A 24,462-nucleotide genomic window follows, 5' to 3' on the forward strand; every position below is an offset into this window, starting at 1 on the left:
TTGAGGTAATATGTACGTGTAGGTAGAGTTATTAAATTGACTATGCATAGATAATAAACAGAGTAGCAGCAGCGTAAAAGAGGGGGACACACACAATGTAAATAGTCCGGATGGCCATTTGATTAATTGTTCAGGAGTCTTATGGCTTGGGGGTAGAAGCAGTTTAGAAGCCTCTTGGACCTAGACTTGGCGCTCCAGTAACACTTGCCGTGCGGTAGCAGAGAGAACAGTCTATGACTAGGGTGGCTAGACTCTTTGACAATTTTTAGGGCCTTCCTCTGACACCGCCTGGTATAGAGGTCCTGGATGGCAGGAGGCTTGGCCCAGTGATGTACTGGGCCGTACGCACTACCCTCTGTAGTGCCTTGCCGTCGGAGGCCGAGCAGATGCCATACCAGGCAGTGATGCAATCAGTCAGGATGCATCATCTGTGGATCTGTTGGTGCGGTATGCAAATTGGAGTGGGTCTAGGGTTTCTGGAATAATGGTGTTGATGGCGAGGTGGTGGTCCTGGCACCACAATGCCAGTTCACTTACCTTCTCCCTATAGGCGGACTCGTCGTTTTTGGTTATCAGGTCTATAACCGTGGCGTCGTCAGCAAACTTGATGGAGTTAGTATCGTGCAGAGCCATGCAGTCGTGGGTGAACGGGGAGTACAGCAGAGGGCTGAGGACACACCCCTGGGGGACCCCTGTGTTAAGAGTCAGTGTGGAAGAGGTGTTGCCAATCCTCGCAACCTGTGGTCTGCCTGTCAGGAAGTCCAGGATCCAGTTGCAGAGGGTGGTGTCCAGACCCAGGGCTCTGAGCTTGGTGTCGAGCTTTTAGGAAACAATAGTGTTGAATGCTGAACTGTAGTCAATGAACAGCATTCTCACATGGATGTTCCTCTTGTCCAGATGTTACTTACGTGTGAATAGCGATGGAAATGGTATCTTCCGTGGATCTGTTGGAGCGGTAGGCAAATTGGAGTGGGTCCAGTGTGACTGGGATGCTGGACTTGATGTGGGCCATGACCAGCCACTCGAAGCACTTCATGATGACCGGGGTGAGTGCTATGGGGCGATAGTCATTTGGACATGTCACCTTGTCTGTCTTGGGCACTGGGATGATGGTGGTCTCCTTGAAGCAGGTGGGGACTACAGCTTTAGATGGATGGAAAAGCTCCTTCAAGCGACCTGGTCTGTCCATCTCAGCGCAACATCTCACAGACTGTTAGCTTTTCTCCCTCTCTTCTGTCTCTCTCTCTTTTCTGTCTCTTTTTCACTGGTGTAGTCTGTGCCCTGTGACATCCAAGTCTATCATATGTTCTCCAGGAGCCCTTAGCTTGCTAAAGACCCTGCGTCTCTCTACCTCCTCTCTTCTCCCCTCTCAATTCAATTCAAAGGGGATTTATTGGCATGGGAAACATAGCGAGAAACTAATTTAACTTCATCAAAAACTATTCGAAATTAACAGTAAACATTGCACTCGAAAAGGTTTTAAAAGAGACCTGTCAAGTGTTATATTATCAGCTATGTACAGTGTTTTAGAAATGTGCAAATAGTTGTAGTACGAACAGTGGGAGAAGATAAACAGATTAATATTGGTGCTATTTACAATGTTTGTTCTCCACTGGTTGCCCTTTTCTCATTGTAATATACCACTTGCTTAAGTGTTTGCCCATTTCACATAAAGGATATGGGAGTTTATTAATGTTTGATTTATTTATTTTTAAAAAGTGTTCTGTGGGAAATATGTCTAATGTGGTCATACATTTGGCAAGAGGTTAGGAAGTGCAGCTTGTGGACAGTGGGAAAATATCCTGTCTTCTCTTGAGCCAGGTCTGCCTATGGCGACCTCTCTCAACAGCAAGGCTATGCTCACTGAGTCGGCACATAATCAAGGATTATGGGTCAGTCACAGTGGTCAGGTATTCTGCCACTATGTACTCTCTGTTTAGGGCCAAAAAGCATTCCAATCTTGCTCTGTTTTTTGGTTGATTTCGTTTTTTCCCCAGTGTGTCAAATAGGTATCCTTTTTGCCTTTTCATAATTTGGTTGGGTCCAATTGTGTTGCTGTCCTGGGGCTCTGTGGGGTATGTGTCTGTGAACAGAGCCCGAGAACCAGCTGGCTGAGGGGACTTTTCTCTAGGTTAATCTCTGTTGTTGAGGGCTTTGTGGTGGAATGTGTGGGCATCACTTCCTTTTTAGGTGGTTGTTGAATTTAACAGCTCTTTTCTTGATTTTGATAACTAGTGTAGTCCTAATTCTGCTCTGAATGCATTGTTTGGGATTTTGTGTTGTACATGAAGTATATTTTTTGGAGTCTCAAATGGGTGTTTGTCCCATTTTGTGAAGTCTTGTTTGGGGAGTGGACCCCAGACATCACAACCATAGAGGGCAATGGGTTGAATAACTGATTTGAAGTATTTTTTTGCCAGATCCTAATTGGGATTTTGAGTTTTATGTTCCTTTTGATGGCATGAAGGTCATTCTTGCCTTGTCTCTTAGATCGTTCACAGCCTTGTGGAAGTTTACTGTGGTGTTGTTTAGGCCGAGGTAGGCATAATTATTTGTGTGCTTTAGGGCAACGGTGTCTAGATTAGATTAGTATTTGTATTTGTTGTTCTGGCAACTGGACCTTTTTTGGAATTGCATTATTTTTGTCTTACTGATATTCAATATCTGGGCCGAAGTCTGACAGAATCTGGGCCGAAAATATAGGTGCTGCTGTAAGCACCAGATCATCTGTAAACAGACATTTGAAACAGACATTTGATTTCCGAGTCCAGTATGGTGAGGCCGGTTGCTGCTGACTGTTCTAGTGTCCTCGCCAATTCATTGATATACGTTGCGTTCAGAAAATATTCATACCCCTTATTCCACATTTTGTGTTACAACCTGAATTCAAAATGGATTAAATATATTTTTTATTCAACTATCTACACACAATATCCCATAATGACAAAGTGAAAACATGTTTTTAGACATTTTTGCAAATGTATTGAAAATGACATACAGAAATATTTATTTATTTTTTATTTTACCTTTATTTAACTCGGCAAGTCAGTTAAGAACAAATTCTTATTTACAATGACGGCCTACACCGGCCAAACCCAGACAACGCTGGGCCAATTGTGCGCTGCCCTATGGGACTCTCAATCACGGCCGGTTGTGATACAGCCTGGAATCGAATCAGTGGGTCTGCAGTGACGCATCAAGCACTGACATGCAGTGCCTTAGACCGCTGCGCCACTCGGGAGCCCAATATGTCATTTGTATAAGTATTTACACCCCTGAGTCAATACTTTGTTTAAGCACCTTTGGCAGCAATTACAGTTAACTCTTTCTGGGTAAGTCTGAGGAGCTTTCCTCACCTGAATTGTGCAACATTTCCCCATTTATTATTTAAAAGATTTTTCAAGCTCTGTCAAATTGGTGGTTGATCATTGCTAGACAACCATTTTCAGGTCTTGCCATAGATTTTCAAGTAGATTTAAGTCAAAACTGTAACTCGGCCACTCGGGAACATTCACAGTCTTCTTGGTAAGCAACTCCAGTGTAGATTTGGTCTTGTGTTTTTAGGTTATTGTCCTGCTGAAAGGTGAATTCATCTCCCAGTGTCTGGTGGAAAGCAAACTGAACCAGGTCTTCCTCTAGGATTTTGCCTGTGCTTAACACCATTCTGTTTCTTTTTTATCCGGAAAAACTCCCTAGTCCTTAACGATTACAAGCATACCCATAACATGATGCAGCCACCACTATGCTTGAAAATATGGAGAGTGGTACTCACTATTGTCTTCTATTGGATTTGCCCCAAACATAACACTTTGTATTCAGGACAAAAAGTGAATTGCTTTGCCACATATTTTTTGCAGTATTACTTTAGTGCCTTGTTGTAGACAGGATGCATGTTTTGGAATATTTTTCCTTTGTTTCACTCTTGTCAATTAGGTTAGTATTGTGGACTAACTACAATGTTGTTGATCTATCCTCAGTTTTGTCCTATCACAGCTCTGTAACTGTTTTAAAGTCACCATTGGCCTCATGGTGAAATCCCTGAGCTGTTTCCTTCCTCTCTGGCAACTGAGTTAGGAAGGACGTCTGTATCTTTGTAGTGACTGGGTGTATTGCTACACGACCCAAAGTTTAATTAATAACTTCACCATACTCAAAGGGATATTCAATGCCTTTTTTTTTTACCCATCTACCAATAGGTGCCCTTCTTTGCGAGGTATTGGAAAACCTCCCTGGTCTTTGTGGTTGAATCGGTTTGAAATTCACTGCTCGACTGAGGGACCTTAAAGATAATGTGTGGGGTAGAGAGATGAGGTAGTCATTCAAAAATTATGTTAAAAAAAATATTTATTGCACACAGTGAGTCCATGCAACTTATTATGTGACTTGTTAAGCACATTTTTACTCCGGAACTTTAGGCTTGCCATAACAAAGGAGTTAAATACTTATTGACTTAAGACATTTCAGCTTTACATTTTTTATAAATTTGTAAAAACAGTCCACTTTGACATTATGTGGTATTGTGTGTAGGCCAGTGACGACAACATCTCAATTTAATCCATTTTAAATTCAGGCTGTAACACAAAATGTGGAAAAAGTGAACGGTTGTGAATAATTTCTGAAGGCATTGTACATGTTGAAGAGGGTGGGGCTCAAGCTGCATCCCTGTCTCACCCCACGGCCCTGAGAAAATACATCTTTATTGCCAATTTTAACTGCACACTTGTTTGTGTACATTATATAATGTCATGGTTTTCCATCAATTTGTATAGCAGACCTGCATATCAAATTGAGTCAAAAGCTTTTGCTTTTGATTTGTTTGTCAATAACTCTGCAGAGGATTCTTCCGAGGTTGCTGTTGACACAGATTCCACAGTAATTATTGGTCAAATTTGTCTCCACTTTTGTGGATTGGGGTGACCAGACCTTGGTTCCAAATATTGGGGTTAGATATCAGAGCTGAGGATAATGTTTAAGAATGTACAAAAAATTAGGAACACCTGCTCTTTCCATGACATGGAGTGACCAGGCGAATCCAGCTGAAAGCTATGATCCCTTATTGATGTCACCTGTTAAATCCAATCAGTTTAAATGAAGGGGAGAAGACCAATTAAAGAAGGATTTTTAAGCCTTGAGACAGTTGAGAGATGGATTGTAAATGTGTGCCATTCAGAGGGTGAATGTGCAAAACAAAAGATTTAAGTGCCTTTGAACAGTGTATGGTAGTAGGTGCCAGGCGCACCGGTTTGTGTTAAGAACTGCAACGCTGCTGGGGTTTTCACGTTGAAGTCTCCCGCGTGTATCAAGAATGGTCCACCACCCAAAGGACATCCAACTTTACACAACTTTGGGAAGCATTGGAGTCAACATGGGCCAGCATCCCTGTGGAGCGCTTTCGACAACTTGTAGAGTCCTTGCCCTTACAAATTGAGGCTGTTCTGAGGACATAAAGGGGTGCAGCTCAATATTTATATACACTCAGTATATTTTATCATTTCCTTTTAGTACACCATCAACACCACAGGCCTTTTTTTGGTTGGAGCGTTTGTTTTGTCCTTTAGCTCATCCAATGCAATTGGAGAATCCAATGGGTTCTGGTGGTCTTTCATAGCTGATTCTAAGTTTTATAAATTATTATGTATATGTTTTTGCCCATGGTTCTTTGTTATAAGGCAGAAAAGGTTGGAGAAGTGATTTATCCATACAGCTCCATTTTGGGTAGATAGCTCTTCGTGTTTAGTGTTCAATTTTTCCCAGAAAGGATTTGATTCTATGGATTCTTTAATCACATTAAGCTGTTTTCTGACATGCTGTTAATGATTTTGTCGTAGTGTATTTCTGTATTGTTTTAGCTTACACCTTCACTATGGGAAAACACTGGTTCTCTGTTTATGGTTGGATAGGTTTTAACATTTATTTTTAAGGTTTTTGCATTCATCAAACCACTTCTCGTTGTTAGTGTTCTTAGGTTTTCTGCTTGAATTTAAATGTGATGTTAGCTGATAATATTATAATAATAATAATATACTGCTAAGTTTACACCTTTACTATTGCAGGGAAACAAGTTGTCTTGGCGGGATTGGATTTGTTGTTGGCCAATTGTTTTTTTGTTAGGTTTCTACACTACCCTCCTTCCATCTATAGCATTTTTTAATAGCATGCAGTTTTGTTTCGGCTTAGATGCCTCATGGTTGAGTATTGCTCTGTTCAAGTAGATAGATTTTACTGTGGTATGATAGGAGTGGCAGTTGGCTGACTGAACGATCAGAGACTGGGTTGAGATCGGTGATAAAGTAGTCTACAGTACTACTGCCAAGAGATGAGCTATAGGTATACCTACTGTAGGAGTCCCCTCGAAGCCTACTATTGACTATGTACAGACCCAGCGTGCGACAGAGCTGCAGGAGTTGCAACCTGTTTTTGTTGGTTGTTTTGTTGTAGTTGTGTCTAAGAGGACACATTGAGGAGGGTATGCTGTCACCTCCAGGTAGGTGTTTGTCCTCCTGTGTGCTGAGTGTCAGGTTATTGTCCAGTTCTGACGTTTAGGTTGCCACAAACTAGTACATGTCCCTGGGCCATAAATGGTGGATCTCCCATTCTAGGATGGAGAAGCTGTCCTTAAAGTATGGGGATTCTATAGGGGGGATATAGGTAGTAGGCTTGGGCGGTATCCAGATTGTCATAACTTCATACCAACTTTGTGCCATACCTGTATATTCGGTAATACTGGCACTGAACACAAGGGGCTCTATTTTCAAGCCCCACTGAGCCGCTGTAATCCGAAGGTTAGCTATGCTAACAAGTATATGTAAATTCCCATAGAGAATACTAACGAGCGCATTGCAAACCTTTTATACAGTCTCTGACCTAAAGTATTTGCAGGACAGTCATCCCAGCTCATAAATGTATACTAGTAACTCAAATACTTTTCAGTTTGCTACACGCATATAACAAGTATTAGACAGCAAGGCTCTTGATCCTGGAGGGGATTCTCTGCTGTTACTAAGCGAAGCTTGATTTTTGAAGAAGCTAACTACTTAGCTAGATAGCTAACTAGCTACTAAATTGGCAAACCAAATGCACAACTGCAGGGCATTTAGCACATTTTTAGAACGTTAACTTAATAGTTTTAAGATATCTAGCTGGCTAACATTTAGTTGTAAATTCCGAACTGTAACTAGATGACCTGGCGCGTGCTGCACAACAGTGTGTGACTCACAAGGCTCCAGTCTCTCATCGTTGTGTGCTTGTAAACAAACACCACGTGACTCGGGACTACCGGTAAGCTTAATAATGAAAAATTGTGATTAGTGAAATGAAGGTGGTCATCTTTATTTCCTGGCATATTGCACAAGTTGACTGCAGGTATTTACTTAAAAAGTAACTACAAATATTCAAATGTATAAAAAAGATAGTTTCAACAGTATTGAAGGTGTTAAAAAAAACATCCTGTGGCTATTTCCAAATATACGGTTTACCGCCCAAGCCTAATAGGTAGCACACAGGAGGAAATGTACCTTCCCTGTTTCACTCCTTGTAGTTTGGTGGATGGGACTACCATCTCTCTGTAACCTAAAGGGCAACCAGTGGGTCTGTCTCCAGGCCAAATGCAGATGACTTCAGACCTTGTATATTCCAGGATGAAATGGTAAAAGCTTTATGTTCCGTAGTGTCCAGTGTTAATCGTGTGGTTTATTTTCGTACCATTAGGTTTGAGCAGAGCATGCTGAGCATCTGGTGAATCCCTCTTTCTCTCTCCTCCCTTCCCTCGCTCTCTGCCGACCTGGGTGGAAATGCAAAGCAGTAACATGAGCTTCCTGAGGAATGTGTCAGCAGAGCCTCCCCACCTCTTCCTCTGCGCTCTCTCCATCCCGATGCCCTTATCCCCCTCCTCTCATCCCCCTCCTCTCCTACCCTCCTCCGCAGTGCTGTCACTCCTGCTGCAACTTTCATCCAGAGGAAGAGGGAGGGGCCAGAGCCGGAGCAGGGGTCAGCGGAGGGGGAGGTGTTTGTGTGTGAGGGAGGGAGTGAGAGGTGTGGGGGATGGGAGTATGTATGTGAGGGGGATGGAAGTGTGTGTTTCTGTTTGTGTGTGTGTGCGTAGAGGGAGTGGGTAATCCTATGGCGTAAAATGGCCGCTAATGGTAATCATTGCCTTATTTAGCTACCAGGCCTGACTCTAGCACCGGAAGGAAGCGCAGCAAAAAGGCTGTTGTCTCTGGGAGCTAAATGAGCTCCAATCAACTGGGGCTAAGTCTTCTCCGCAACCTTCCTCCATTTTGTGATGGCTAGACCAGTCGTTTAATTTAGCATGATAGCGATGGCAGCTCATTCACTCAACCTCCACCCTGTACTGCAAGGGTGGACTAAACCCTTCTCACAGTCTAATTGCTCCTGGCAGAAGTTTTCGACTCTAAAGTTCGGTTATCAGATTTCCCCCAACCCAGGCCTCAACAATGCGATAGGGAAAATGGAAGTAATCCTAGACCTGCCTGCCCACACCTACCCTGTCAAACTTGGTCTTGACCCTGTTCTCTCTCCTCAGAGGGAAAAATAACCTCTATGTAAGTCTGAAGTGCTGTTCGCTGCCTCGTCTCTTGTCCTTACCCTTCAGGATTTACAAAGTGCTATATAAATCATAGATGTATTAGTATTTTAGCACCTAGATGTTTGCTATATAAATCCTGGATGTATTAGCGTTATTAATTCACTGATTTAAAAAGTGGCTAGGTGAAAGATTCCGCCATAGTGCTTTCACAATCATTTTACTCACTAGTGTGTAAATAAAGTGTCCTTTGCACTGTGTAGAGATACTGTCCGTTTGGCTTAAGTCCACGCGGTCCTCATCGGTTTATCTGTCCCCTGCTTGCCTAGCTAGCTTCACTGACATGGATGGAGTGGGATGCTTCAGGAGAGAGGGGGACGGTCTGTGAGCCAATGGCAGGCAGGTAGCAGGCTGTCTTTTGACCTTGTTTGTGTGCTAGGTCATCCTGAGAGAAAGCTGAGCTATTAATAGCTGCCGTGCGTGTCCTGTGTCATTGCTCCTCTTGCTGCCACACCCACAGATGGGTGTGGTGTGTGTCCTAGATTTGTTTGCAGTACACACAGCTGTCAGGAAGAAAGAAGCACACATGCAGCCACCTCACATTGTATGTGTGTTCCTCTCCCTCTCCCTTAATGCAAACCGACTAAACCATGTGTTAACCCTTAAGGGATCAGACACCAATAGCGTTTGCTGGCCAAGAGTACTTAGCACCTGAACGGAATTTATTAACCACGTGAGCACCGATTTTGCATGTAGACTCTTGTGAAAAATGTTGGCCGGGGTACGTCCCTAAAACAGCGTGCAGACGAACACTAGATCTACATTCGGTGTGATGTGTGCGAGCCTTTAGACGTGTGATACTACAATGTCTCCTGCTCATACTGAAAGGACAGAAATGCCTTCAGCACTCAATCAGCACACACAGCTCACACCATATCATTTGTTTATCTTGTAGCTTACTCTCTCTCTGCAGCGATGCACCTCCCCTCCCAAGCTAGTCACATGACTGAGCTAACCTTCCCTTATTAATGTCTCCAGAGACTTATTGCAAGCACTATGCTGAAGCTGTGTGTATATACCCCTGTGTACATTCATTTGCCTTTGCACGTATGCTGTGGCTGTGGTGTGTGTGGGCAGGAGGAGGAAGTGTCAGGGGGTCTAGTTGTGTATGACTCATCTCACCAGCGGACGGCAGATGTCCTGTAACTCCCTCCACCGACCTTCTCCTTCCTTCCCTCTCCTCCTCCCCTGTCTTCTTACTGTCAGCATGGAGCATCACACACCACTGCTGGAGGACCACATGCCTAAATGCCATCCAGTACACCCCAGAGACCAGATTCAGGATTAATTCCAGTGGTGCACTTTAACAAATCCCGCTTGTTAATGCAGTTACAGCACCATAATGGCCGACTGGTATTTTAGCCATACATACTAGAGCCACACACCATCTTCTAAAACCTAATGTTTCATTCCCCTTTGCTGTATCTATAACGTCGTTGGTTAGAGGCGTTAGCCCTCTGTGTTGCTGCCTCCACTACTACCATGGTAGTGAAGAGAATGAGTGGTTAGGGGAGAAAGAGAGACTTGATAGAGGGGTATAGAAGGAGAGGAGACAGGAGAAGATAGATTTAGAGGCTGACTAAGGGGAAAAGAGATGAAGGAAAGGGGAGAAAGAAGGGGGAAAATAGATATTTGTCTGACAGAGAAAAGCAAGAGAATGAGATCGAAGGGATGATGAAGCTGATCAATAAGATGGAATGGTAGAATGAGAGGAGCGAGCTAGAGCCTCTGATTGTTAGAGGGAGAGGCATTGGAGGAGCGAGAGGAGCTGACCAAGGAGAAGAGGAGCTGACCAAGGAGCGAGAGGAGCTGACCAAGGAGCGAGAGGAGCTGACCAAGGAGCGAGAGGAGCTGACCAAGGAGCGAGAGGAGAGGCGCTGACTGGGGAGAGGAGAATAGAGGAAAAAGGAACAAGTCTGGCTGATTAGGAGGGGGGAAGATGTGGAAGGTTATCTAACCAAGATGAGAGAAAGGAGGAAACGCAATGGAGAAGCAAGTGAATAGACAAGTTATATCCACTGAACAAAAAATATAAACGCAACATGTAAAGTGTTGGTCCCATGTTTCATGAGCTAAAATAAAAAGATCCCAGACATTTCCATACACACACAAAGCTTATTTCTGTCACACATTTTGCACATTTGTTCATTTCTCTACTAATGTCGTTTTGGAGAATTTGGCAGTACATCCAACCGGCCTCAACCGCAGACCATGTGTAACCACTCCAGCCCAGGACCTCAACATCCGGCTTCTTCACCTAAGGGATCGGCTGAGACCAGCCACCCGGTTTGTGCATGAAACTGTGGGTTTGCACAACCAAAGAACTTCTGCATAAATTGTCAGACACAGTCTCAGGGAAGCTCATCTGCGTGCTCGTCGACCTCACTATGGTCTTGACCTGACTGCAGTTCGGCGTCGTAACCGACTTCAGTGCTCACCTTCGATGGCCACTGGCACGCTAGAGAAGTGTGCTCTTCGCGGATGAATCCCAGTTTCAACTGTACCGGGCAGATGGCAGACAGCGTGTATGGCGTCGTGTGGGCGAGCGGTTTGCTGATGTCAACGTTGTGAACAGAGTGCCCCCTAATGGCGGTGGTGTTATGGTATAGGCAGGCATAAGCTATGGACAACAAACACAATTGCATTTTATCGATGGCGATTTGAATGAGATACTGTGACGAGATCCTGAGGCCCATTGTCGTTCCATTCATCTGCCGCCATCGCCTCATGTTTCAGCATGATTGCGCTTCTGAGCATGGCACCCGATGAGCATGTTTGGGATGCTCTGGATCGATGTGTAAGACAGCTTTTTACAGTTCCCGTCAATATACAGCAACTTCGCACAGCCGTTGAAGAGTGGGACAACATTCCACAGGCCACACTCAACAGCCTAATCAACCCTATGCGAATGAGATGTCATGCTGCATGAGGCAAATGGTGCTCATACCAGATACTGACTGGTTTTCTGATCCACGCCCCTACCTTTAAAAAAAAAAAAAGTTATCTGTGACCAACAGATGCATATCTGTATTCACAGTCGTGTGAAGTCCATAGATTAGGGCCTAATTCATTAATTTAAATTGGCTGATTTCCTTATTTGAACTGTAACTCAGTAAAATCTTTGGAATTGTATTTATTTTTGTTCAGTGTATTAGTAAGAGGGAGAGAAGGAGAGGAGATAAGTGAGAGAAGGAGAGGAGATAAGTGAGAGAAGGAGAGGAGATAAGTGAGAGGAGATAAGTGAGAGAAGGAGAGGAGATAAGTGATAGAGATGAAAGAGGGAGAGAAGGAGAGGAGATACAGTGAGGGGTAAAAGGATTTGATCCCCTGCTGATTTTGTACGTTTGCCCACTGACAAAGACATGATCAGTCTATATTTTTAATGGTAGGTTTATTTGTACAGTGAGAGACAGAATAACATCAAGAAAATCCAGAAAAACTAATGTCAAAAATGTTATAAATTGATTTGCATTTTAATGAGGGAAATAAGTATTTGACCCCTCTGCAAAACGTGACTTAGTACATGGTGGCAAAACCCTTGTTGGCAATCACAGAGGTCAGACGTTTCTTGTAGTTGGCCACCAGGTTTGCACCCATCTCAGGAGGGATTTTGTCCCACTCCTCTTTGCAGATCTTCTCCAAGTCATTAAGGTTTCGAGCCCGACGTTTGGCAACTCAAACCTTCAGCTCCCTCCACAGATTTTCTATGGGATTAAGGTCTGGAGACTGGCTAGGCCACTCCAGGACCTTAATGTGCTTCTTCTTGAGCCACTCCTTTGTTGCCTTGGCCGTGTGTTTTGGGTCATTGTCATGCTGCAATACCCATCCACAACCCATTTTCAATGCCCTGGCTGAGGGAAGGAGGTTCTCACCCAAGATTTGACATGGCCCCGTCCATCGTCCCTTTGATGCGGTGAAGTTGTCCTGTCCCCTTAGCAGAAAAACACCCCCAAAGCACAATGTTTCCACCTCCATGTTTGACGGTGGGGATGGTGTTCTTGGGGTCATAGGCAGCATTCCTCCTCCTCCAAACACGGCGAGTTGAGTTGATGCCAAAGAGCTTGATTTTGGTCTCATCTGACCACAACACTTTCACCCAGTTCTCCTCTGAATCATTCAGATGTTCATTGGCAAGCTTCAGACGGGCATGTATATGTGCTTTCTTGAGCAGGGGAACCTTGCGGGCGCTGCAGGATTTCAGTCCTTCACGGCGTAGTGTGTTACCAATTGTTTTCTTGGTGACTATGGTCCCAGCTGCCTTGAGATCATTGACAAGATCCTCCCGTGTAGTTCTGGGCTGATTCCTCACCGTTCTCATGATCATTGCAACTCCACGAGGTGAGATCTTGCATGGAGCCCCAGGCCGAGGGAGATTGACAGTTCTTTTGTGTTTCTTCCATTTGCGAATAATCACACCAACTGTTGTCACCTTCTCACCAAGCTGCTTGGCGATGGTCTTGTAGCCCATTCCAGCCTTGTGTAGGTCTAGAATCTTGTCCCTGACATCCTTGGAGAGCTCTTTGGTCTTTGGAGAGTTTGGAATCTGATTGATTGATTGCTTCTGTGGACAGGTGTCTTTTATACAGGTAACAAACTGAGATTAGGAGCACTCCCTTTAAGAGTGTGCTCCTAATCTCAGCTCGTTACCTGTATAAAAGACACCTGGGAGCCAGAAATCTTTCTGATTGAGAGGGGGTCAAATACTTATTTCCCTCATTAAAATGCAAAAATCAATTTATAACATTTTTGACATGTGTTTTTCTGGATTTTTTTGTTGTTGTTCTGTCTCTCACTGTTCAAATAAACCTACCATTAAAATTATAGACTGATCATTTCTTTGTCAGTGGGCAAACGTACAAAATCAGCAGGGGATCAAATACTTTTTTCCCTCGAAGAGGAGATAAGTGATAGAGGAGAAAGAGGGAGAGGAGTGTGAGTAGAGCAGATGGCTCCAGCCGGTGGCGTCCAGCCAGAGGAACAGGTGCGGGTCACGTGACCGCTGGTTACCAGGGCGATGTGATTGCTCTTGGCGTGCAAATGAAAGGAGAGGGGGCCCTAGAGTAGAGCAAGGGAGTGAGCGAAGGAGAGAGGGGGGTTGACTGCCCGCCCTCAGGGCTTTGTGTAATCTGTGGCAGGGAGGGCAGAAGCGGAGCGGTCTCTCTCTCGCTCTCTCTCTCTGTGTGTGTGTGTGGAAAGACACACTGCTCTCCTTCCTTCCCTCCCTCCTCTTCCCTTCTCTAGCCATTCATGTTTCAACCGTCCGTCATCCAGCCTCAAGGAAATTAATTAACCTCGAACTGTTAGTTTAAAACATGGCGTCTCCAAGATGGTTACTAGAAATACCACGACTTCCATCGTATTGTGTATCGAACATCAACTTTGAAACCACAGGTTTAACTTGCTAAATGCTGTTGTGTACAAATGATTTGTTGATTGTTCCAACAGTCATCAAAATGGTTTCCACTGGTGTCTACGGTAGGTTCTCATGCTATGGAAGAAGTCTATATAGTGGGAGCAGATGATGACGAGTAATTCATGAGTTTAGAGATTGTGGTGTAAAGTTAACTATACTTTAGGCCAGTGTATCCCAACTCCAGTCCTTGAGTACAAAAATGTATGCTGTTGAGGGTACCCGAGGACTGGAGTTGGGAAACACAGTTTTAAGCATGGTTGACTTCATACTATCAGAGACGCAGACAACCAAAAGCTGACCGCAATACCTGTTTAAGATGGTGATGATGACATGAGATGGTGTTCAGACTCAAACACTCATCCTTCTCTCAATATTCTCCACCACCTCTTTCATATCAATCTCTCGTTCATCCTTCTCCTCCTAATCCCTCCTTCCTCTTCTGACGCTCCTCTTTCATTCTCATCCCACCTTCCTCTTCTCCTCCTAATCCCTCTCTCCCTCTCCTGCCTCCAGCAGCACTAAGAAGGTGGAGTCAGCGGAGTGCAGTGGCAGCAGTGTGACAGAGACCAAGAGGAAGAGGGAGCCCTCGGTCAGCTTCGATGTGGAGAAGTCACCCCCAGCCCCCTCCGATGAGGACGACGACAGTGTCCAGGTACACACACACACACACCGTAACGTTGCAGTGGCACACAAACACAGTAACATCAGTTGTGCGCTAACCTAACGTAGCAGGTGTAAAATAAATGCCTGAAACTGGATCCTGTACATACTGGTCTTAACCTCCTAACATTTCTTTTTTCTCTATCTCCTGCACTGTTCAACCAATTCAGTAAATGTGGAGGAGGAGTTAAGACTGAGTGTCGCCTTGTTAACGTCCAAAAGCTAAAGTTGTGTCACAGGCTCTCTTTCCATTACCCCTGACAACCAGAACATCCGGTTGTTGGGGACTCTGCAGAGGCTAGTTGTAAAACACACACTTTCCAAATGAAATGCAAAACAGTGGTCCAATGTTGACATGAGACTAAGGGTGGTGTGTTGACATGAGACTAAGGGTGGTGTGTTGACATGAGACTAAGGGTGGTGTGTTGACATGAGACTAAGGGTGGTGTGTTGACATGAGACTAAGGGTGGTGTGTTGACATGAGACTAAGGGTGGTGTGTTGACATGAGACTAAGGGTGGTGTGTTGACATGAGACTAAGGGTGGTGTGTTGACATGAGACTAAGGGTGGTGTGTTGACATGAGACTAAGGGTGGTGTGTTGACATGAGACTAAGGGTGGTGTGTTGACATGAGACTAAGGGTGGTGTGTTGACATGAGACTAAGGGTGGTGTGTTGACATGAGACTAAGGGTGGTGTGTTGACAATACAAACAAGCAGCACTGTTATACAAATACCCCCTATTACTGTTAATCATGGTAGCTAGTGGCATTTATTGTAGAACAAGTTTGGGATTAAACTGTTCAGCACTACAGAACGCTCAAATAGAAACGTATTGCTCAGAACAGATATTACACATTCAGAAATTCTTAACCCGCTCTATAGATTACAATTCTATCTGCCACATTCTAAACCCTCTCAGAAGCTTATGAATACGCCGCCATGTTAATTTATTGACTTAAATCTGGTCTTAATATGGTTTTATTAATACAGCCATACAAAAGTAGTGCACTATATAGGGAATAGGGTGCAGATTGAGACGCAATCTGACTGTAGTGTCTACCGGCATTCTTGTGTTAAATTATGGACTGGTCCTGGTATTTTTTAGGAGTCAATTCAATCAAAATATCGTGACACACGCTCTCCTCCACTCTGATGCAGGCATATGGGAGCTGTTAGCAGCAAATTACTTCACCAACCCAAATATCCAGGTTACCCAACCGGCTGGCACTGAGGCATTGCCCAATTCTCATCACTCTTAAACAGTAGGCACTGCCTGACCGATGTAATACCATGATTGGTTTAGCCCTTTAGAACAGACCGAGAGGGCTGCCTGCCCTGCGCTAGAGACCGGTTGTATGGCTGGCTCCCTAGGTTAGACTGGGCTGTAGATTGTGGGGGTTGTGGGAGTGATGTGATTTTTCCTGATTTAAAATGAATCTGTAGACTTTTCTCCTGTGATTTTTTATTATCAATAACATACCTGGGTCATGTTCGTTAAACACGAAACAGAAGAAAACTGGGAGGCACTGTCTGTACTTGTCCAAAAAGAAACACTCATTTTTGTTTGTGTGCATGGCCTAAAATTAACACCTGCCAAATGCAGGTCGATTTTGACTTTGGCAGGTAAGATTTTACCAGCCATGTTGGCGGGTGGTTAGGGTTCCACAGTGTGAGCATTTCACTCACATTTGTGAATAAAAAGTATTATGTTCAAAGTATTTCTGCTGTCTTGTTTCATTGCTGGTAAATTAATGACACAAAGTCAAAGAACTATGAATCCTATAGCTTATCCCACCTCGCTCTGCAACACTAACTGGCTGGGGGCTGTGCGCACGTGAAGAGCTGAGTGAAAGATTTGTTTTTAGAAGTGCTGCGCACAGGCATATCAGTTGGTCTAATTTACTTGAAACGAAAGTCTACTGAAGTGAGACTTGGTCCTTGTGTTTCTTGGCTATTTACATTGTTTTGTTCACAAGCTAGGTTGTTTTTCAATGTTTGAGTTTCAACTGCTAGGGAAGAGAACACACCACAGCTATTAGTCACTCTCAATCTCACAGGCACATGACTTCGGGTCGCATTATCACGGTAACCTCCCGCCCTTAAAGGGGCAGGTGAAAATGTTTGTGTAATCTGTGATATTTTGGTTAAAAGGCTCAGGTTGCAAAAAATCTTAAATAAACAATATACTTTACTTCTTACTAGTAATACATGTATTGTTTTTTAGAAACATTACAACGCATGCTCATCAGTTTCTTTTCTGTTTTGTTGGTGTAATTTTGTGTGACCCCAAAAATATTTTGCCTGGTAAAAAATCGGAGTTGCTGGTAGATTTGTAATGGTGGGACCAAAAATAAAATGTTAGGCCCTGTTTGTGTGCGTATTGAACAGGACCCTGGTGTGTTATGACTGCAGCCTTAGCCCAATATGGGACACCTGTTTACTCCCTCATTCTCACCCCTCCCTCTATAGAAGCGTCGTTCCAGTCGTCAGGTGAAGAGGAAGCGCTATACAGAGGAACTGGAGTTCAGGATCTCGGACGATGATGGAGACGCGTCCCCCTTCAACAACTCTGAACAGCAGGTCAGCACCCACAGAATGTGTGTGCGCGAGTGTCTGCGTTCCAGAGAGACCGTGTGTGTGTGTGTGTGTGTGTGTGCGTTCCAGAGAGACCGTGTGTGTGTGTGTGTGTGTGTGAGAGAGAATAGGTTTGTGCTCATTGCTCTTCATTACTTTTAAGCCGGGCTAATGTTGTTCAATCTGTGTGACTGTAGGAGGTGGAGACAGAGGGGCCTGTGGTGGAGAAGATCATGGCAATACGCATGGGGAAGAAGGTGGTGAGGCACACACACACACACACACACACACACACCCTCCAAGGCAGCTGTCTGTGGAGAGAGAAAGGGTACCAGCACCCCTGCCCTGGTCATCTTATGAACCACTGCTTGACCAGCTCTAAGCAGGTTACACACCCACACACCCTCCCTCTTAAACAGCTGCTTCGTAGACGAGTCTAGCAGTGGTCTGGAGTGGAGACAGTGTGACAGTTGGCGTCTCGTGACTTTTGAGCTGGGTTATGAGAGTTATGAGACTTGTCTCTTTTACTTGGGGAAGTTCACCAAATGTTACATGTATACTTATTTTCACTCCTTTCTATGCTTGTAGTTGATCCATCAAACAATGTTTTTATATTTTGTTTCATTACAGAGAAAATTGGTAGACACATTTTGCTGAGTCATATATTGCGTTATGAAAATGTTTCTAAAGCATGTTAAAAAATGCTCCAACACTCCAAATCAACTCCTATTACATCAGAATCCCATTCAAAATTGTCTCTGAACATTTTTTTATTTTACGTTCCCTTAAATCCATATTTGCATATTTTTGTTGTTGTAAACGGCATCATTCAAACATCGATTTATGGCACAGTGGAGCATTTCTTTAAAAAAATGTAGTGCAGAGGCATCATTCAGAACGGATTCTGATTTAATGTGAGTTGGTGTGAAGTGTTTTGGTGTTTTCTAATATGCTTTAGACATATTTGCATATTGCATTATAGTCAATGGCAAGTGATGACTCAGCAATTTTCTCTGTAACGAAACAAAAAAAACGGTTTGGGAGGGGATCAACTACAATCACAGAAAGAGTGAAAATAAGGCCACATGTAAAAATGGGTGAACTTCCCTTTAAAAGTCCAGATACTTCATTGACTGTATCTCTTGTTTGCAGTGAAGGGGTGATACTGTACTCTAGTACTGGTTGTATAGAGAGGTAAAGTAGGGGGAGGAGAAAACGAGAATTTGTTACATTGCACTTCAGACAGGGTAGGGGGTGTGAGAGGTGTGTGTGTGTGTGAGAGGTGTGTGTGAGAGAGTGGTGTGTGAGAGAGTGGTGTGTGAGAGAGTGGTGTGTGAGAGAGTGGTGTGTGAGAGAGTGGTGTGTGTGAGAGAGTGGTGTGTGAGAGTGGTGTGTGCGTGTGAGAGAGTGGTGTGAGAGAGTGGTGTGAGAGAGTGGTGTGTGTGTGTATGTGAGAGAGTGGTGTGAGAGAGTGGTTGGTGTGTGAGAGAATGGTTGGTGTGTGTGTGTGTGAGAGTGGTGTGTGTGTGTGTGTGTGAGAGTGGTGTGTGTGTGTGTGTGAGAGTGGTGTGTGTGTGTGAGAGTGGTGTGTGTGTGTGAGAGTGGTGTGTGTGTGTGAGAGAGAGTGGTGTGTGTGTGTGTGTGTGTGTGTGAGAGAGAGTGGTGTGTGTGTGTGTGTGTGTGTGAGAGAGAGTGGTGTGTGTGTGTGTGTGTGTGAGAGAGAGTGGTGTGTGTGTGTGTGTGAGAGAGAGTGGTGTGTGTGTGTGTGTGTGAGAGAGTGGTGTGCGTGTGAGAGAGTGGTGTGTGTGTGTGCGTGTGAGAGAGTGGTGTGTGTGTGTGAGAGAGTGGTGTGTGTGTGAGGTGTGGGTGTGTGTGTGTGTGAGAGGTGTGTGTGTGAGAGGTGTGTGTGTGTGTGTGTGAGAGAATGGTGTGTGTGTGTGTGTGAGAGAATGGTGTGTGTGAGAGAATGGTGTGTGTGTGAGAGAATGGTGTGTGTGTGAGAGAATGGTGTGTGTGTGAGAGAATGGTGTGTGTGTGTGTGTGTGTGAGATAGGTGTGTGTGTGTGAGATAGGTGTGTGTGTGTGAGATAATTGTGTGTGTGAGTGAGATAATTGTGTGTGTGTGTGTGAGAGGTGAGTGTGTGAGAAAGTGGTGTGTGTGTGTGTGGCGGTCTTCAGGGTATGTTTCTTCGCACCCTTTCAAAAAGCTGCTCCAAAACAAAGCTTGGTTCACATTTTTACATTTTAGTCATTTAGCAGACGCTCTTATCCAGAGCGACTTACAGTTAGTGAGTACATACATTTTCATACTGCCCCCCCGTGGGAATCGAACCCACAACCCTGCTCAACGCCATGCTCTACCAACTGAGCTACACGTTCACCTCTGCCAAAAACAATATGAGCACTCGCACAGGCTGTCTGGCGGGACTCAAAAGTAAGGCAGCTGCGAATGGGTAACCCCCCTCCACCACACCCCCCCGCCTTACACACACCCTTCCAGAGGAAACGCTGGTTTGGCGTCTGTCGTAGCGCTGTGGTTTTGGCAGGAAGACGGGCCTCGGGTCAGCTCTCTGAATGGAACCGTGTGTGTGTGCACAGTGTATCGCGCCCGTGTGTGTGCGTGTTTGAAGTTTTATTAGTCGTATGTACAGGATACACATGGTATACGCCATCCAGGGAAATGCTTACTTGCAGGTTCCCTCTCGACACTGCAACAACAATAAGAAATAATACAAGATAAGAATACCAACATAAAGTAAATGGCTCAGTAGAAAAGAATTAACATTTTAGCTTAAGTATAATACAGGAAGGCACAATTTATTGTCCAACATTTACCGATGTATCAGGGAAGGGGCATCGGGGCCGTGTATATCAGGGAAGGGGCATCGGGGCCGTGTGTATCAGGGAAGGGGCATCGGGGCCGTGTATATCAGGGAAGGGGCATCGGGGCCGTGTGTATCAGGGAAGGGGCATCGGGGCCGTGTGTATCAGGGAAGGGGCATCGGGGCCGTGTGTATCAGGGAAGGGGCATCGGGGCCGTGTGTATCAGGGAAGGGGCATCGGGGCCGTGTGTATCAGGGAAGGGGCATCGGGGCCGTGTGTATCAGGGAAGGGGCATCGGGGCCGTGTGTATCAGGGAAGGGGCATCGGGGCCGTGTGTATCAGGGAAGGGGCATCGGGGCCGTGTGTATCAGGGAAGGGGCATCGGGGCCGTGTGTATCAGGGAAGGGGCATCGGGGCCGTGTGTATCAGGGAAGGGGCATCGGGGCCGTGTGTATCAGGGAAGGGGCATCGGGGCCGTGTGTATCAGGGAAGGGGCATCGGGGCCGTGTGTATCAGGGAAGGGGCATCGGGGCCGTGTGTATCAGGGAAGGGGCATCGGGGCCGTGTGTATCAGGGAAGGGGCATCGGGGCCGTGTATATCAGGGAAGGGGCATCGGGGCCGTGTGTAAGTGATTCACGAGTCATCGCACAGACAGAGTGGAGATGGTTAGGGGTGGGGACTTATTGTCAGTTTTCTTCTTGTCTCCGAAAGTACAGAGAGAACTCTGTGGCAAAATACGTTTGTTAGACGTTACTACTTTGTTAGAGAAAACGGTGGCATTGATTTTTTTATTTTTATTTTTATACATATATATTTTTTGCTTCCAACTCTAATCAACAACTGACACAAATATTAACTTTTTCCACAGATGGAATCGGGAGAGGAAATGGAAGTGGAAGAATTCTATGTGAAGTTCAAGAGCTTGTGAGTACCGACACGACAGTGGCCTTGGTTCACTATGTCATTTTATTTCCTCAAGCTTCGGGGGGAAATGGTGGATAAACGTGAAATCTAATAAACACTCTGTAAACCACTGTTTACTGTTTGGACCGAAGAGGAAACTGTATAATGCTATACATCTCTAGATTAGCACATGTTTGGGTGCGTGTGTGATGTCTGAAAGTGTTATGTTGTGTGATGGTGCGTCTGTGTATTTTCTGTTGTCTTTTTGTGAGGTGTGTTTATGGTGTATGAGATATGGTGTGTATATTATAGCGTGTGTGTATGAGATATGGTGTGTATATAATAGCGTGTGTGTGTTTTGGTGTGTGTATGAGATATGGTGTGTATATAATAGCGTGTGTGTGTATGTAACGGTGTGTATTCCCCCCCGCTCTCTCTGTGTAGCTCCTACCTGCACTGTCGCTGGGCAGATCTGGAGGAACTTGAGAAAGACAAAAGGATCCACCAGAAGGTCAAGCGGTTCAGGGCCAAACAGGCCCTCCCCACCTTCGTGACAGAGGTCAGTCCCGCACCTCTATCTTTCCCCAGTGTTTAGCTGCCATTTTGTGTCAGCTTTGACACCCGCTGTAGAATCAGTTTATTTCCTTTTGCCCACTTTCAACTTCAGAGGATTCAATTACATAATGTTATATTGGTTGGGTGAATTAGACCTAGACTGCACAGAAGGAAACCAAGCCATTCACTCTCTGCTATCGTAACACTAACCTCTACGTCGCCGTCCCTCTCTCCTGCCCTCCTCCAGATGGATGACGAGCCTTTCAACCCAGACTACGTTGAGGTGGACCGGGTACTGGACGTGTCAGAGAGCACAGATGAGAACGGAGAGGTGCGTTCCTTCTCTCGCTCTCTCCCTCCTTCCTGTTCTATATGGCCTCTAAATGACCTCCAAAGTTGGAATACGTTAGGTTATGTCCTTGATTGAAGTTTATTGGCTAAACGTTCCTTTTTAAGTTCCGGCCAAACGTTGCCCTTTCCTTTCTTCTTGGAGTCACAGAAAGACACACACACACTATAACCCCCCCACACACTATAACCCCACCCACACTATAACCCCCACACACACTATAACCCCCACACACACTATAACCCCCACACACACTATAACCCCCCCACACTATAACCCCCCACACTATAACCCCCCCACACTATAACCCCTCCACACACATAACCCTCCCCCACTATAACCCCCCCACACACACACTATAACCCCCCACACACACATTATAACCCCCACACACTATAACCCCCACACACACACACACTATAACCCCCACACACACTATAACCCCCCCACACACACTATAACCCCCACACTATAACCCCTCCACACACACTATAACCCCCACACACACTATAACCCCCCACACACACATTATAACCCCCACACACTATAACCCCCACACACACACACTATAACCCCCACACACACTATAACCCCCACACACACACACACTATAACCCCCACACACACACTAACCCCCCACACATAACCCCCACACACACATTATAACCCCCACACACACCCCCACACACACACACTATAACCCCCACACACACTCTATAACACCCCCACACACACTATAACCCCCACACACACACTATAACCCCCCACACACAAACTAACCCCTCCCCACACACACATTAACCCCACACACATATACACACACTTAGCCCTCCCCACACACTAACCCCCTCTCTGCCCCCCCCTCCCCTCCTCAGCCTGTAAAGCTGTACCTGGTGAAGTGGTGCTCCCTGCCCTATGAGGATAGCACATGGGAGCTGAAGGCCGACATCGACCAGGCCAAGATCGATGAGTACGAGGCCGTGGCAGCCCGCCAGCCCGAGACCAAGCGTTTGGTGCGTAATAAAAACTCTCCTGCTGCCTTTTTCTTACATTTTACGGCCCCTGCCCTTTAACGCAGAGCCAGCAAGGCCGAGCTCCTGCGGTCGCACGTAAACCACTAACGGCAGGCTTTTATTTGAAACAGGAGCGACCTCCCACCGAAGACTGGCAGAAATCCGAGAGTTCCAGGGATTATAAAAACGACAACGCACTCAGGGAATACCAGCTGGAGGGAGTGAACTGGCTGCTCTTCAACTGGTACAATACGTAAGGAGAATAACTTTCTGTGCGTCCGTCCATGTGTTAAGCTATATGATGTATGTGTGTGACCCGCTATTATATAAGGTGTATATATTATGGAACACTTACATAGTAGAATATTCAAGATATCTACTGACTAGTCTAAAGTCCAAAATGTCATAAAAACCCACAATTACTCAATAACAAGTAGGACCATATATGCTATGTGTTTATCCAACACACTCACATATATAATACTGAACCATGTCACCCAGCATGCGTCAATACAATCAACACATCCATGCCCCATATTGTGTCCTCCAACCCATGTGTGTACCCAAGCTGTGCTTTTCTCACACCAATCATTAATGTGTGATCTACCACTGCTGCACACGACACACACACGCAGTCAGTATGACGCTATAGAAAACCTCCCACACAGACAACTTCTTAATTTGAGTGTCATTGATCTGCCCCAACAGGGTTAGTTAACTGTTCATTAGATTACTCACTCACTAATAGAGTGCACAGAGATTAAGGACCCACTATTGCCAATATTGTGCTTTATTTAGGACTCTAGTCAAAGGTAGGGCGCACTATTGGGTGAATAGGGTGTAATTTGAGACAGACACTATCCCTGTTACATCTCATTTTCTCTTCTCCTGTCTGTCCTCCTTGAAGACCCATTTAGATGAATCGCTCCTGCTAATACAGTGACTTTCACCATGTTTCTCCCCCCCCCCCTCCAGACGGAACTGCATCCTAGCAGATGAAATGGGCCTGGGCAAGACCATCCAGTCCATCACATTCCTTTATGAGATCTACCTGAAGGGCATTCACGGGCCCTTTCTGGTCATCGCCCCGCTCTCCACCATTCCAAACTGGGAGAGGGAGTTCCGCACGTGGACCAATCTCAACGTCATCGTCTACCACGGCAGCCAGGCCAGCCGCAAGACCATCCAGGCCTACGAAATGAACTACCGCGACGCGCAGGTACGTCGTGACTGTACTGTAACCATGACCTAACCATACCATAACTATAACAGTACCATCCAGTTCTACGAGTTGAACTACAGGTATGACCTAACCTGACCATAAAAAGACCATTAAGGCCAGATGCACAGGTAACATGACCTTAATGTAACGATACTATAGCTTTGTAACACCGGCCTGTGAGGTGAACCCAACCACACCATAAACGTACCATTACATAACAAACCATAACCTCACAAGACACTCAGGTCTAAGTGACACAGACAATCAAGCCTGCCTAGCCACATGGATACATTATAGTATGGTACAGTAGGTTCTTAACCCTAATCTAAGAATAATCCCACAAG

The 24,462-nt window shown here is 45.3% G+C and overlaps 1 protein-coding gene across 3 annotated transcripts in view; it reads left to right on the top strand.

Annotated features, from left to right (window-relative positions):
- LOC311146690 (chromodomain-helicase-DNA-binding protein 7-like) overlaps nucleotides 1-24,462 on the top strand; it is a 95,291-nt gene that overhangs the window by 28,372 nt on the left and 42,457 nt on the right. The window contains exons 4-12 of one of the 3 annotated variants that reach the window (XM_084183224.1): nucleotides 14,529-14,667; nucleotides 17,148-17,258; nucleotides 17,450-17,512; nucleotides 20,945-21,000; nucleotides 21,424-21,538; nucleotides 21,782-21,865; nucleotides 22,759-22,896; nucleotides 23,028-23,149; nucleotides 23,872-24,115. In XM_084183224.1, coding sequence (XP_084039350.1) covers nucleotides 14,529-14,667; nucleotides 17,148-17,258; nucleotides 17,450-17,512; nucleotides 20,945-21,000; nucleotides 21,424-21,538; nucleotides 21,782-21,865; nucleotides 22,759-22,896; nucleotides 23,028-23,149; nucleotides 23,872-24,115 — 1,072 coding nt within the window. The remainder of the gene's footprint in view (nucleotides 1-14,528; nucleotides 14,668-17,147; nucleotides 17,259-17,449; nucleotides 17,513-20,944; nucleotides 21,001-21,423; nucleotides 21,539-21,781; nucleotides 21,866-22,758; nucleotides 22,897-23,027; nucleotides 23,150-23,871; nucleotides 24,116-24,462) is intronic. The other 2 variants (XM_084183226.1, XM_084183225.1) reach the window with 2 other exon arrangements.

This window comes from Coregonus lavaretus, assembly GCF_964263955.1.
Source record: "Coregonus lavaretus genome assembly, chromosome: 19".
Classification (NCBI taxonomy): domain Eukaryota; kingdom Metazoa; phylum Chordata; class Actinopteri; order Salmoniformes; family Salmonidae; genus Coregonus; species Coregonus lavaretus.